The following is a 12910-nucleotide window of genomic DNA, read 5'->3' as shown; positions in this document are numbered from 1 at the left end:
ACTTTTTTTAACGGCAATGTTCACAAACAAAATTGTCGTTATTGGAGTGACACCAACCCTCACGTTTTCCGGAAACATATACTCAATATCCAGAAAAAATTAACGTTTGGGCAGGAATATTGGGAAATCATATTATAGGACCTCTATTTATTGATCAAAATTTAACAAGGGAACTGTATTTGAATATGCTGGAAACTACTGTTGACCCGCTCATCACTGAAATCGTCGAAGCGAATCCTAATGAATTGTATATCCATATTGTATTCCAACAAGATGGAGTACCACCACATTACTCCAGACAAGTTAGAAACTATTTGGATACTACTTTTCCCGGTCGTTGGATTGGCCTTCGAGGTCCTACAGAATGGCCAGCCCCCTCGCCAGATTTGATACCTTTGGACCTTTTTTCATGGGGCTATTTGGAGCAAAAGGTGTACGAAACTGAACCTACTTCTATAGTAGATATACGGCAGAGAATATTAAATATTTGTGGAGATATTGACGTTACTGTGTTCAAAAATGTTTGGCGTGAAATATCGTATTTATATTTGTATTAGTTGAAGATATTGACATTATATTCTACAGTTGTAAAGCATTTGTCGGGAGTTTCAAAAAAATGTGTCACAAGACCCCCCTTTCTATTTAATTTTTTTTCCAGATGGCGCCCAGTTGCCATTTCGAAAGTTTCATCTGTCAATTTTACTTCAAAATAAAGTATTCATGCATTAATTTTATTATCCCAAATTTCAATTTTTTGAGTTGATCCGTTCAAAAAATAAAAGGGGAGGCATTAAAGAAATACACTGTATACCAACGACTGATTATTCACATATATCTCCATGAAATCCACGATATGTTCACATATGTTCCACGATATGTTCTTATATTAAAATGTTATTATATATGTAAGATATTGATGAATTTCACTATAAATTTCCTTACTTTTTTTAGTAAATTTATTCTTCTTTTCAGTAGTTCAGAAATTAACTTCTGCTAAATATTCAATATCACAATAATAACGCCTCTGACAGTGGGGCCATTAAGGTGAATTACTTCAAAATATATCCAGTTGCTTAACAAGCGTTAAGTTTTTGAATGAAACACTACGTCAATAATCATTCGAAAAAAATAAAATAAATTCCTTTTTAATCAACATGTTGACACATCATCTCCAAAACTTTTAGACGTAGGAGTAGTTGGGAAAAGTTGATTCAAGAACAAACTATACATGGCTATATTCAGCGAAAATCAGAAACACGTTTTATACATATATTCTCTCTCTGTGACCAAAAATTACGAACCAGTTAAAATTAATGACATTGTTACCCGTATAATTGCTGATGACATCTTCAATTATCGCTTTATTGAGTGAATTGAATAACATGTTGTTCACCTAGAAGTTTAATTCGAGTCTAGTTGGAGTGCCATAGAGTACAGTGGTGTAAAATTTATTGAACTCTTGGGGGGGGGGCAGATTTTTTCTTGTAATTCTTGAATAATTAATAAATAGTGAAAATATTAAAAGCGCTGATTTTTTTTCTTGTAACTATACGATTATAAAAATATCAGTGGACGTTACCATCGCAAAACTTGTTTAATAATATTTTGATAGACAGATTGTCCACTAATGTTTTTTGTACTTACATTTTATCTTAATTCTTTCTTTTATTGCATCAGTACCATTTCAAGCTGCATTTCGTAATGTAACCAAAATAATTCTGATAACTGTATCGAAGAGATACAAAAAAATTGATATTTCAAAATGAAATTTGAAATAATACACCTCTCTAAATGTTCCTATACAGTTCACACTAAGATCAGATGAGTGACAACCGGAAAACAACTACTTCCCCGGATAATACCACGACATACATTTATGCAGATGCATCTTGCAGATGCTTCTCGTTCATTCAGCAGCAGGATCACCTACTCACTGGTTGGGCGGTATTACCCCTGTCGGTGCAGACACTGTCGTCGCTGAGACTTCGAGATACATATAATAATCGTCCTCGCAGTCAACGCTTATATTACTGACGATGTCTACCGCAGTAGCAAACGAAACATTTGGTACTACAAGTTCCAGTCGACCACGGTCTCCAGACCTAAATTTATTCTCCTTAGTTCTGACTCCAGTCGTTGAAGATTATGTTCTTATAAGAATTGTTGGCACCCAAATTGTCGAATGATGTATATTTTAAGGTTCATTTATTTTTTCACCCTTACCTGTTTTAATTAGAAATAGTGTCATAAAAGATAATGTGCAAGTTTCATCTTATTATGAAAATATTTTCAGAAGATTCTTGAGATATATTCATATATAATAGAAACAAATTTGAAACAAATAGTTATATTATGAACTAGAAAATTATTACATTAGATATTTCACTAGTAATTTTGCCTAAAAATATTTCAATTTTTGTTCACAGTTTTCTTCGAAATATGTCGTTTATAAATCGCATTTTCAATAAATACATTCATGCGAATTTTTTTAAAGAGCTGAATAAGCTGAGTTGATTATATCCAAAAGGATCGACACTCATAGCCATCGGAATGATTTAAAATGTTGCTATTAATGAAATCTATAGGAAGGAACGACTTTGGTTGTATGCGTTGACACCTATGATAGAATGTAATGGTGAAGAGAACCAATGACAAAAAGGAAATATATATCTACAAAAAACAGCTTATACGAAGCAGTATCTAAGTTATGAATCAAACTACCATCAAAAAAGAAATATTCAAGAATTTAATCAATAGTGAATTCAGTCATTTAGTTAGGAATGATTTTTAACAGAATGGATATTGGAGGAATATTTCAACAAGTTGGTATAAAATACATTGGCCAAAGACAAGATTCTCAAGAAAGAAATGAGTCTTCATAGCCACTGCCATCACAGTATTTCGATCTGATTACAATATTAGAAAATGTTTTAGATTCAGACACACCATCCGCAACAGCCTCATGGAAACCAAGCTACAAAAAGCAGAAAAGTTCGTATTCGCGCACATAAGAAACAAATCTGCGACGTGAAACTACTAATAGCAAGAACGGGAGGTGGGTACTAATAATCTGAACTTCGTATTACAGTAAAGTCCTTTTTTTATTCTTCTTTCTCTTCATTTTTATTATTTGTGTATATTATTGAAATTTGAATTATTGGTAATATTTGTTTCTAACACACACATTCATTTATTTTCATATCAGGTTACAAAAATCTTTGATATTAGCGTCATTTTTTATTTCATACTCAGATGATAGCGGAGCCCAAAAGGGTAGCATTTATTCTATACCAGACAGCGCAGTTATGATGCAACTTTTTAACTCTTTTATTCGTAACAGTCAGTACCATTCTGTTGTGTAGACATACCAAACTCACAACACACGGGGATTTTCTAACGATACAGACGATTTTGGTAGAAAGTTTATATGTAGTTTATGTAGGGGAACTTGATTGTGGGTGGCAAGTTGACCAATTTTTTCCTATACTATTTCGATACCCCGAAAGGGTGGTGTAAAACAAGTAATTCGGATACATGCTTCAGAGAGTTTTTTACTACTTTTTGGGAATGTTGTTACACTCCAAGAAAATGATATCACAAGCAAATGTTACATCGATAACGAATTTGCAGTATGAACTAAACTTACATTGACAGGCGAAGGTCTGATACATTTATTCTCCACACCGTTAGGTAGGTGATCATTTGTTCAAAGATTCATGTTGCACAGATACATTGAATCAAGAATTAATATGTTTTTACAATTATCCTTCAGATATACGGCTAGTCAGTATATTTTTTTATAATAGGGAAAACATTTTTCAACGACTTCTATAATTATTTATCTTTTACAAGACTACTCACCTGGAGCCGAATGACCTATGACGAATATCATCTTATTTGATGGTCTGCACCAGGTTCTGATGTCTATATCTATTTGTTTGAGGGTAAGGAATACATGGTTATCACTTTCGTGTCCTTATGAGGGAGTCAATATCCCCCGGAGAGTAAGGGTGAACACAGCGACGTCCGGATGGGCGGTGGTGGCCTAGATGGTTGCTAACTCGTTTGCCGCCACATATATCATTATAAAAAACATACCAGTGCCTAGTAGAGCCTGGCAGGTTACTTAGATGAGAAAGTGAGCGTGGGTGACAACTAAAATAAGTATTTTTTCAATTCTAAGATAGATGAAATGTCTAGTGGGATCAGGCCAATCTCGACCATCACAACCAGCTCATATCAGCGAGGCTAGTTGAATTGAATGTGAAATGGTCGGGAAAAATTGAGTATTTGTTTGAAGGTGATTGACAATGTTTCATGATGAATTTCACTAGTTCGGACTTCCATTGTCTACTATATAAAATGATTTGAAATCCCTGAAACAACTAAAAAAGAAGAATTAAAAATGAATAGCTGAAAATAACAATTATATTAACCGAAATAAACCTGAAATGAAATAATAGTAAAACAAAATACAAGTAAAAATAGAACAATTGAATAAATGAAAATAAAGAAATAAAAAAAAAGAAAATAAAAATAAAAAGTGGAGAGATTCCAAGTCACGTTACTTCACTACGTTTCGATTGTTAGTATCTACAATCGTATGTACAGTCATTGTAGATACTGACAATCGAAACGTCGTGAACTAACGTGACTTGGAATCTCTCCACTTTTTATTTTTATTTTCTTTTTTTTTTATTTTTTTATTTTATTTATTCAATTGTTCTATTTTTACTTGTATTTTATTTCACTATTATTTCATTTCAGGTTTATTTTGGTTAATATAATTGTTATTTTCAGCTATTCATTTTTAATTCTTCTTTTTTAGTTGTTTCAGGGATTTCAAATCATTTTATATAGTAGACAATGGAAGTCCGAACTAGTGAAATTCAAAAATTGAGTAGTTTATGCGCGCCAACGTGTGCCCCCTGTTTCAGCCAAACACTAATCTAGAATATGAGTATCTAGGACAAAAAGGTTAAGGCTTTCGCGGCCAAGATTTTCAGGAAGCCGAGGAAGCTAGCCACTCGCGTCAGCGAAACGTCAGGAAGGAAGTTCCAAAAATACACGGCCTTCAAACCCCGAAAATAGTGACAATGAGTATCTAAGGTTATATGCCAGTATGTACCCCTTTCGACTCCACTGTGCGAGTTACTTAAGGCAACACCCGTGTGTAATTTTTTCATGTTGCCCAATCACCGTGGAAAAATCCTCTTCCTGCTCTTAGAGCGGTATCGGTTTCTGGATTCAAATCGCTATGAATTATATGGACCTATTCCATAAGGACACTGCTCTCCCAATTAAAGAGTTTCTTAAAAGAGAAGATTGGGGCATACCACTTGAGACTGAACTTTCGCAACGCAGGGATATAACGATAGATATAAACCGAAATCGCATATCAGAAACCTCAGCAAACATCATGCGTTTGCGATAATTCTGGATGTTAAAGACACCATCTAGGAAAGCCGTGATGTATCCCTCGGATATTTGACTTCAATCCACTTGAATTGTGGAAGCAAAGGTAGGGTGAGTGGATAAGCCGAAGTCGGCGTCGATGATAAAAAACTCCAGTGCAATCGGTTTACCATTAGCAGCAAGGAGTGAAGTTATCTTTTCCCAACAGTGACTGTAGTTCAAGATATATCTGAAAAAATATTTGAAAGTAATTTTTGGAATCGACGTACTTCTCTGGAAGTAATGGACACATTATTTTCACTAAAAACAGAACATATTTCAGTTTAATATCTTATTTGATTCTATGGCTAAAAATCAAGTATGTTACATTACAGCTAGGCTTTTTATGATTCTTGTCATAGTGACAATCAAGCCGAGTTTCTAACTGAATCAAACAATATGGAAGAGGAACAAGTTGGAGAAGGTAATATCGAAGACTACTTAACTCCCAAGGAATTGTTAGCGAGTCATTTTGCCATCCCGGAAACTCTGCAAGAGAAAAAGTTAACATTTGACGAAGCTTCAAAAGGTTTGAACACTCTAGGGAAAGATGAAAGTGGCGTAAGATATGCATATCTGATGATGACACTTACGGAAAAGAAGTTAACGGACATATCGATAATAGCAAATTTTAAACATCTTCTCTTTGTGGATCTGAGCGGAAATCTTCTTAATCTGGAAGCTTTAGAAGTCCTAACCCAGCTACCGTTCTTAATTTTTTTGAAAGCTGAGAGGAATAGAATTGAATCTGCAAGTTTGCAGTGCATGCCCTATCTTCAAGTTCTGATTCTGAACAAAAATCAGATAACTGAAACAGGCGGGTTGAATCAACCGTTACTTGAAACGTTGGAACTGTCTGATAATTCAATTTACACTGCTCAATTTGAACCAGAAAAGCTGAGCAAACTAAAGGTTTTGAGTATGAGCGGTAACCATTTGATAGATGCTTCCGGTACCTATCCAACGGGCTTGGAAAAGTTGTTCCTTGGAAATAACAACATAAGCAGGATTAATTTGGATCTCTCCAAACTGAAAAATCTGAAATACCTCCATTTGAGAGATAATAACATCAGAAAACTATCTGGATTCACCGAACAACTATCACAGCTTACCTATCTGAACTTAAGAAACAATAAAATCAATAAAATTAGACAATTCAGAAAACTGGACTGTTTACCAAATTTGGAAACTATCATAGTCATAGAGAACCCAGCGTGCAGAAAAAAAGATGAGCGAGATGAGGATGTTGAAGACGAAGAACACGAGGATGAAATATACGGCGAGGAAGGTGCGCCCTCTGTTGATAAAACTAGATTGGCTTTATTGGTATTATTACCGAATCTTAAACGAATCGATAAGGAAATAGTTACAGCGGAAGAGAGGGAAGCTGCGTTGCTGAAAAAGAGGCAAATCACAGAAGAAATCTTTGAAGAGGACAGTAGCGAAGATGAGACAGAAGTACCTACCACTACAGATTTAACAACGGAATTTACAACTGAAACGGAAATTGATTATGATTTACCTCGTCCAAAACCTACGGAAGTCAGAGGAGAGAATGAATCTGACAACTGACATGTGAGGGGGCGACGCAAGTAGAAATGAGAGTAGAAAATTTAGCTTGTAGATGTTGGACTGATTCAATAACAATATTCAATATACTTGAAGTTCAAATATACCTGTTTTATTATAATTATTGAATAGAAATCAAAATATTACCAAATTATGTATATACAGGAGAATATTACAAACATACAACAAAAGAACTGTATTAGTACTGACAGATCCTGGGGCTCTAGTATATTGAAGAAAGTCATGAATTATAAGAAAACGAGTAAGGCAAGAACAAGAATACGAAAAACTTACTAGAAAAAGGTCTGCTAATTAAAGAAACACTGTTGTTTTATTGTTCAAGTACTATTAGGAACTGGTTGAATACAATTTTTTATTATTTATGAGAGCAAAAAACTAAATGAGAAAGAAAAGCAAAGTTATATTTGTCACTTAGAAGAATGAATGTTATCATTGAAATCGAACAGTTTTCTGGTAAGTTCTTCACTGGTTCTGGCTACTTCATCTATAATTTGATTTTCATCCTATCTGCGGAATAAGTATCTCTCTGCATTCACGACTAGTACTTCAAACAAAATATTGTGGCTTAAAGTCAACCAAGGTCGATTTTTGCCTACTTTATAAATGGAAAATATTCTTTCAGGAGTGACTCGTGTACAAATCACTCCTTAGAGATGTGTGAAGAGTCCAGACTATGAGAAATCTAAAAGAACGGAAAATGCACGTGATATACTTCGACACATGGTTCCTTATCTGGGATAATTTCTTGTGTTTCTTTTTTTTCAGATTCTGTTACGAACTCGACATTTTCACTGTTTAAGTTTCCTTTATCTTCGTTTTCTTTCAACATCGGTTTTTTACCCACTGAGAAATTACTGTATTAAGTTTGTTTAGGTCTAAGGAACAACCTTGTAAAAGTTATTTCGACAAATCTTTTTTCAACCGTTATCCTTGCACAATCTAACATATTGAGAAAGACTAGTCTATAGTTTTGAGAATTGACTCCCAGGATATTCCCCTTTTAAGCATAATTTTCAACTTCAACTTTTTCTAAGTCTAAGAGCGCCCGTACACGAGCCACATTTTGCGGTCGGATCGACCACACAATTGCAGTCGCGTTTCAGCGAACGCAAGCCGCCCATAAGAAATACTGTACTACACGTACATGGACGTTCACAAAAGTCAAAACGGGCGTCTGCTGTCAACTTGCTGCTGATCTCCGCCGAGATGTCATCGCGGCATCCGCCGTACACGAACCACAAACTTGCAGTCGTACCCAACCGCGTACACCGTCGTGTACTTTTTCTCATATTGGTCTCACAGCATTCAATTTTTGATTTCAAATTCTAATAAATTCATCAAAAGAACTAATGGACATCCTGAAGTAATTAAATTTTTTTTTTCGTTTCTATCGCGGAGTTAACCGGTTGTTGCTTGTATGTTATTTCATTGTAATTTCACTTTTTTGCTTAATAAAATTGTTTTTTAACCTGATCTTTTTAATTTCTTTACAGATTCTGTCAGGGATTTCAAATCAGTTTATATCATGTTAGACAATGTAAGTCCGAACTGATGAAATGCAACACGAAACATTGTCAACCACCTTCAAACAAAATATAAAAATTTCCTTCCTGTTGTCGCGCAATCAGAAGTGGATGTACCCAAAACGATCGTACCTTCCTACGTCTTCTCCTTCTCCTCAAAATAAGAAGTAGTAGTGCTTCTTCTTCGAAACTCTGACACCACAAAATATAGATGTCAGTTGCTTCAACTGCAAGTGCGGTTCATATGACCGCAAGTCGACCACAAAAATGTGGTTGGGTCGACCGCGAAGTGCAGTCAACGTGGCCACAATGTTGTGGTTGCCTCAACTGCAAATATGTGGTCCGTGTACGGCCAGACTAACTCCATTTCTACATCGATTTCGTTATCTTCTGATTTTAGAAAAATATACGACTATGAAGAAATTAAAGATCTGTGAAATCTTTTTTCATCAATAAATCATAATTTTCCCCCTATCCAGTGTTGTTCCTGCTCAATAAAATTAGTAACAAATTATGTCAAAAGAGTAACATTTGACAGAAAATTGTAACTTTTGAAAGAGTCGGATATAAAGTAGAACATTTCGTGCTGATAGGTGACGTATCAAAAATAACAGAAGATATGTGAAAATGCTCCACAATCTTCGTTCGATACATTAAATTGTCAGTTATGATACGTCAGCTGCCAGTTACTCTCAGTTATAATACATCAACGTCCGTTTTGATACGTCAGTTGTCAGTTCTGGTGTATAAACTGTCAGTTTAAAGTTTCTTAAAATGTAACAAATTGGTAATTTTGAACACCCATAATTTTTTTACTGAAGTGACGCCAGAAACGACACTGCCCCTAGCCCATGGACTCCAGACAATAAATGACCAGCCGATCTGGTCGGTCCAAAATGCGTACGGGGGACAAGACCGATTCATATCATAAGGCTTCAGTGTTTGCCGGAGACTTGGAACTCAAGTAGCGAAACAAAACATGATATTGTGAATACTAAAAATTTTGAATTGAAAAATTCACAAAAACCTTCCCAGAAAATGATTGTGTTCAGTTTAAATTTTAAAATTAGAACTTTACTGATCTACTTTCATAAAAATGTAACTAAATTCATGATACAACAAATTTACACATTTTCATTTCACGAGTTCTAACTAAAGCGCAATATTTCATAAATTATCACAATATATACATTAGTATAGCCTGAATTCATTAATACACAGTATTAATAATACAGATTATCTATATAAATCTGATAATTCATAAAAAATATTTTTCAAAATATAAAGATCTTTCAACTCAGAACTAGACTGTTTGACCTCGTTGTCGTGTTATTACTCACTCTACACAGAGGAAACCTTTTATCAAATATATCTTTGTAAGTCATAATAAAAGAAATTGTATGCCTCTTCAATGGTAATCATTTACTTCAAAGATCTACTCACTTTACCTTAGTAAAGTATTCATATCACTGTCAGGTGAAAATTAAGTAGAATATTATCAACACTTGTAGTTCTCGTTGTCCTTCTTAGGACACATGACCCGAAAAGCCATAATTTTGGTTTCAGCAGTTTTGAAACTTTGCTTGTATATTTCATTTTTTTTGTTACTTCCGACGATTTGATGCCGCCTCCTTTTTGTCTTGATAACTTCGGTCCATTTTTGTAGAAGATTGTTATGTCCCTATCGTTAGCGTCTATTTTAGCGTTCACATGTCGTGAATTAACTACGTTCAACGCAATGCAACGCATTTGACGGCGATGCCGGCGACGTTGATACGTCAGCATCAGTCAAATGGGTAATTTCACACATTTTTGAACGTTCTTGGGCTTTGGAAATGCACAGAGAGTGTTTGGATAATTACTAATGCTCATTTGTTTCCTATCACCGAGTTCAAGGTTTTTATTCGAAGGATTATCATTTTTATTGTCCGACTTTCGCTATTCAATATTGCACTACTGTTTTGTTAACTATCAGCATTCATCACTGGAATTGCATTTTTATTCTTTTTCAACACATCATATTGATCTAGAATTTTCATTTTGTCGCACAGTTCATGAATCAGCATATCTTTTTGATGCAAAATGCACTTGAAAATATCAGAGTCTACCTTCTTTTAAGATCTTGACTGACCATGGCATCAAAAATGTTATTCATGTCACTATCCTCAGTTACACATCAATTCATTCTGTTTTCACTGATTGATTTTGCATCTCTGCTTTTGACACAACTAGAAAGATATACACTGTCACAATTATCACACAGCCAAAACTTTCCTTACCCAAAAACTAGTATGATCTTCCAATTTGAATAAAAAGAAATATATATATTATTTTATCATAGCTCCAATAGTTTCGGAGATTGTTATATAATATATAAAATTATCTCATCAATAAATTCCAAATTTGAAAAATCTGTATAGTTTTATGATCAGTTTTATGGTCAGTCGGTAGCCAAGCGGTTCGGCGTGGGTGCTTTGTTCACTCACTCGAATTTACTGCCGTGTTGGTCGGTGGTTCAAGCCCTAGTCTGAACGATCGATCTTCACTTGCTACCGTCCAACCCGTGTTAGGAATCACACGTTAAAAGGTAAGACCTCGTTAATCCTTAGCTCGCACAAGTTTCGACTTCTGAGGGTTGTCGTTCGTAGGGGTGCGACAGCTGATTAACGAAAAAACAGATTTTAAACAGATTTTTTTAAACATCTGACTAGTATGACTTGATCAACGACTTTTTGAGAAACGGTAACTTCAAAAAAAAACAGGAGTTTCTAGGGCATTTCTAACAGAAAACATAATAAAGGTAGTTCCCGAGATATTAGGATTTTCTTTAAATTTTGCCGTCGAATGAATATACATAGAGCAACCTGTTTTTTTAGACTTTTTGGAGATGTTCTAAAATAAAGGTCCAGTAAAAAAATTCAGCCGACTATAATTTAATCAGAAAAATGGCTTCTCTAGAGTCTGACAGTCCTAAATTACCTATGTTATTATTCATTATAATACCTAATCATTATTGTCACAATATATTTTATTAATGCTGTCCATTTTGTAATTTGGGATTATTCTAGTCGAAAAAGGTCTATATTACTATTCAGTCAAATAAAACAGAAAAAATATGAGAACTTGCAAACCTTCGATTAGCTGAGGCTCATTTCAATGAGCAGATAATTTCATTGAAATATTGACATGACATCCATAGAAATATTTACATGCCCAATTTTTGGTCGATTCATTACCTGAAACGGTCAATAAAACAATGAAGAGTAAGTGATCCACCTTAGAATTTCTATGAAAAGGATAAGAAGTAACAATCTGAAGAATTTAAAAGTTAAATTTTGCTAAAAGTGAATAAGCGGTAATCTTCTCGGATCTCATAAATATGGCACTTACATGTATCTGCAGTTGTCCTTGTTATTGTATTTCCAAATATAGATACGAGGAACATTAGCTTAATGATGGACGAATATCACACTTCGAATAATAATAATGTAAGTACACTACCGAGATCAAGTACACACTCCGCACACATACACCGTGAAACTACTGTTAGGTATAAACGTCGAAGGCAAGAATAAGTCATCCTACTTGACTAGAAACGTAATAGCGAGTATGTGACTAATGCAAATAACCGATAACTAAATATTTGTTTATTCCGAAATAAAAAGCGAAGTAAAGTAAATACGTTTCCTGTCAACAAACCACCTAGGTGCAGTTTCATCAACAAAATAATCAAATGGAAAGTTCAGTCTGTGGATTTATTAATGTTAATTTCGCATTGATGGAAACCATTAATTTAATTACTCATTAACCTACTATCACTGGTCTGTAACAAATGAACACTTTGAAGGACACAAATTATTTTTTCAAGTTGAAATTAAATTATTTGTATACTTTTTTTGAATAATAATATCAGAAACCCAATTTCAATTGATGGAATGTTTGATTTTGTTAAATTTGTTATGTCGTTTTTTCATAAAAAATTTCAAAATTCAAACTTAGTCACACAATCAGTATGTATAATCATTGATTTGAAAGGGTTACATTTTTTATGAGAGACTCGTTTTTGTGAAAAACACTTCTTGGCTTTCTATTTTCTTCGGAATATGGATATGACGTATTAAAAAAACACACTTCAATGTGAGATTTTTGCTTGATAGTTTATAAAACCGCGACACGTGTTTCGATATACAATAGCATAGCGTCAGAATACTGAATATTGTGACACCCGGAGATGTTATTGCATATTGAAACACGAGTCGCGGTTCAACAAACTTTCACAGCGAATACTGAGTATTGTAACACCCGGAGATGTTTTTGCATATCGAAACAAATGTCGCGATTTT

The 12910-nt window shown here is 34.3% G+C and overlaps 2 protein-coding genes across 3 annotated transcripts in view; one reads left to right on the top strand and one right to left on the bottom strand.

Annotated features, from left to right (window-relative positions):
* The window catches only part of LOC111503625 (uncharacterized), a 140144-nt gene that overhangs the window by 29035 nt on the left and 98199 nt on the right, over positions 1-12910 (bottom strand). The window contains exon 1 of one of the 2 annotated variants that reach the window (XM_023157977.2): positions 11958-12142. The exons of the other annotated variant lie outside the window; for it this stretch is intronic. The gene's annotated coding sequence lies outside the window, so the exon portion shown is untranslated. Of the gene's footprint in view, positions 1-11957; positions 12143-12910 lie in introns of those variants that run through there. 2 annotated transcript variants of the gene reach the window in all.
* On the top strand, positions 5784-7125 carry LOC111503626 (leucine-rich repeat-containing protein 23). The gene has a single exon (XM_023157979.2). The coding sequence runs from the start codon at positions 5854-5856 to the stop codon at positions 7024-7026; it is 1173 nt and encodes a 390-aa protein (XP_023013747.2). The 5' UTR covers positions 5784-5853; the 3' UTR covers positions 7027-7125.

This window comes from Leptinotarsa decemlineata, unplaced genomic scaffold (genome assembly GCF_025532065.1).
Source record: "Leptinotarsa decemlineata unplaced genomic scaffold, Ldec_3_MD MMD2_tig00000199_RagTag_RagTag, whole genome shotgun sequence".
NCBI lineage: Eukaryota > Metazoa > Arthropoda > Insecta > Coleoptera > Chrysomelidae > Leptinotarsa > Leptinotarsa decemlineata.
Note: the sequence above shows the minus strand (reverse complement) of the source record. Positions and strands in the feature narration are given on the sequence as shown.

Bases quoted from the DNA above. Each gene is read 5' to 3' on its own strand.
- LOC111503626 (XM_023157979.2), top strand. From the start codon at position 5,854: ATGGAAGAGGAACAAGTTGGAGAAGGTAATATCGAAGACTACTTAACT.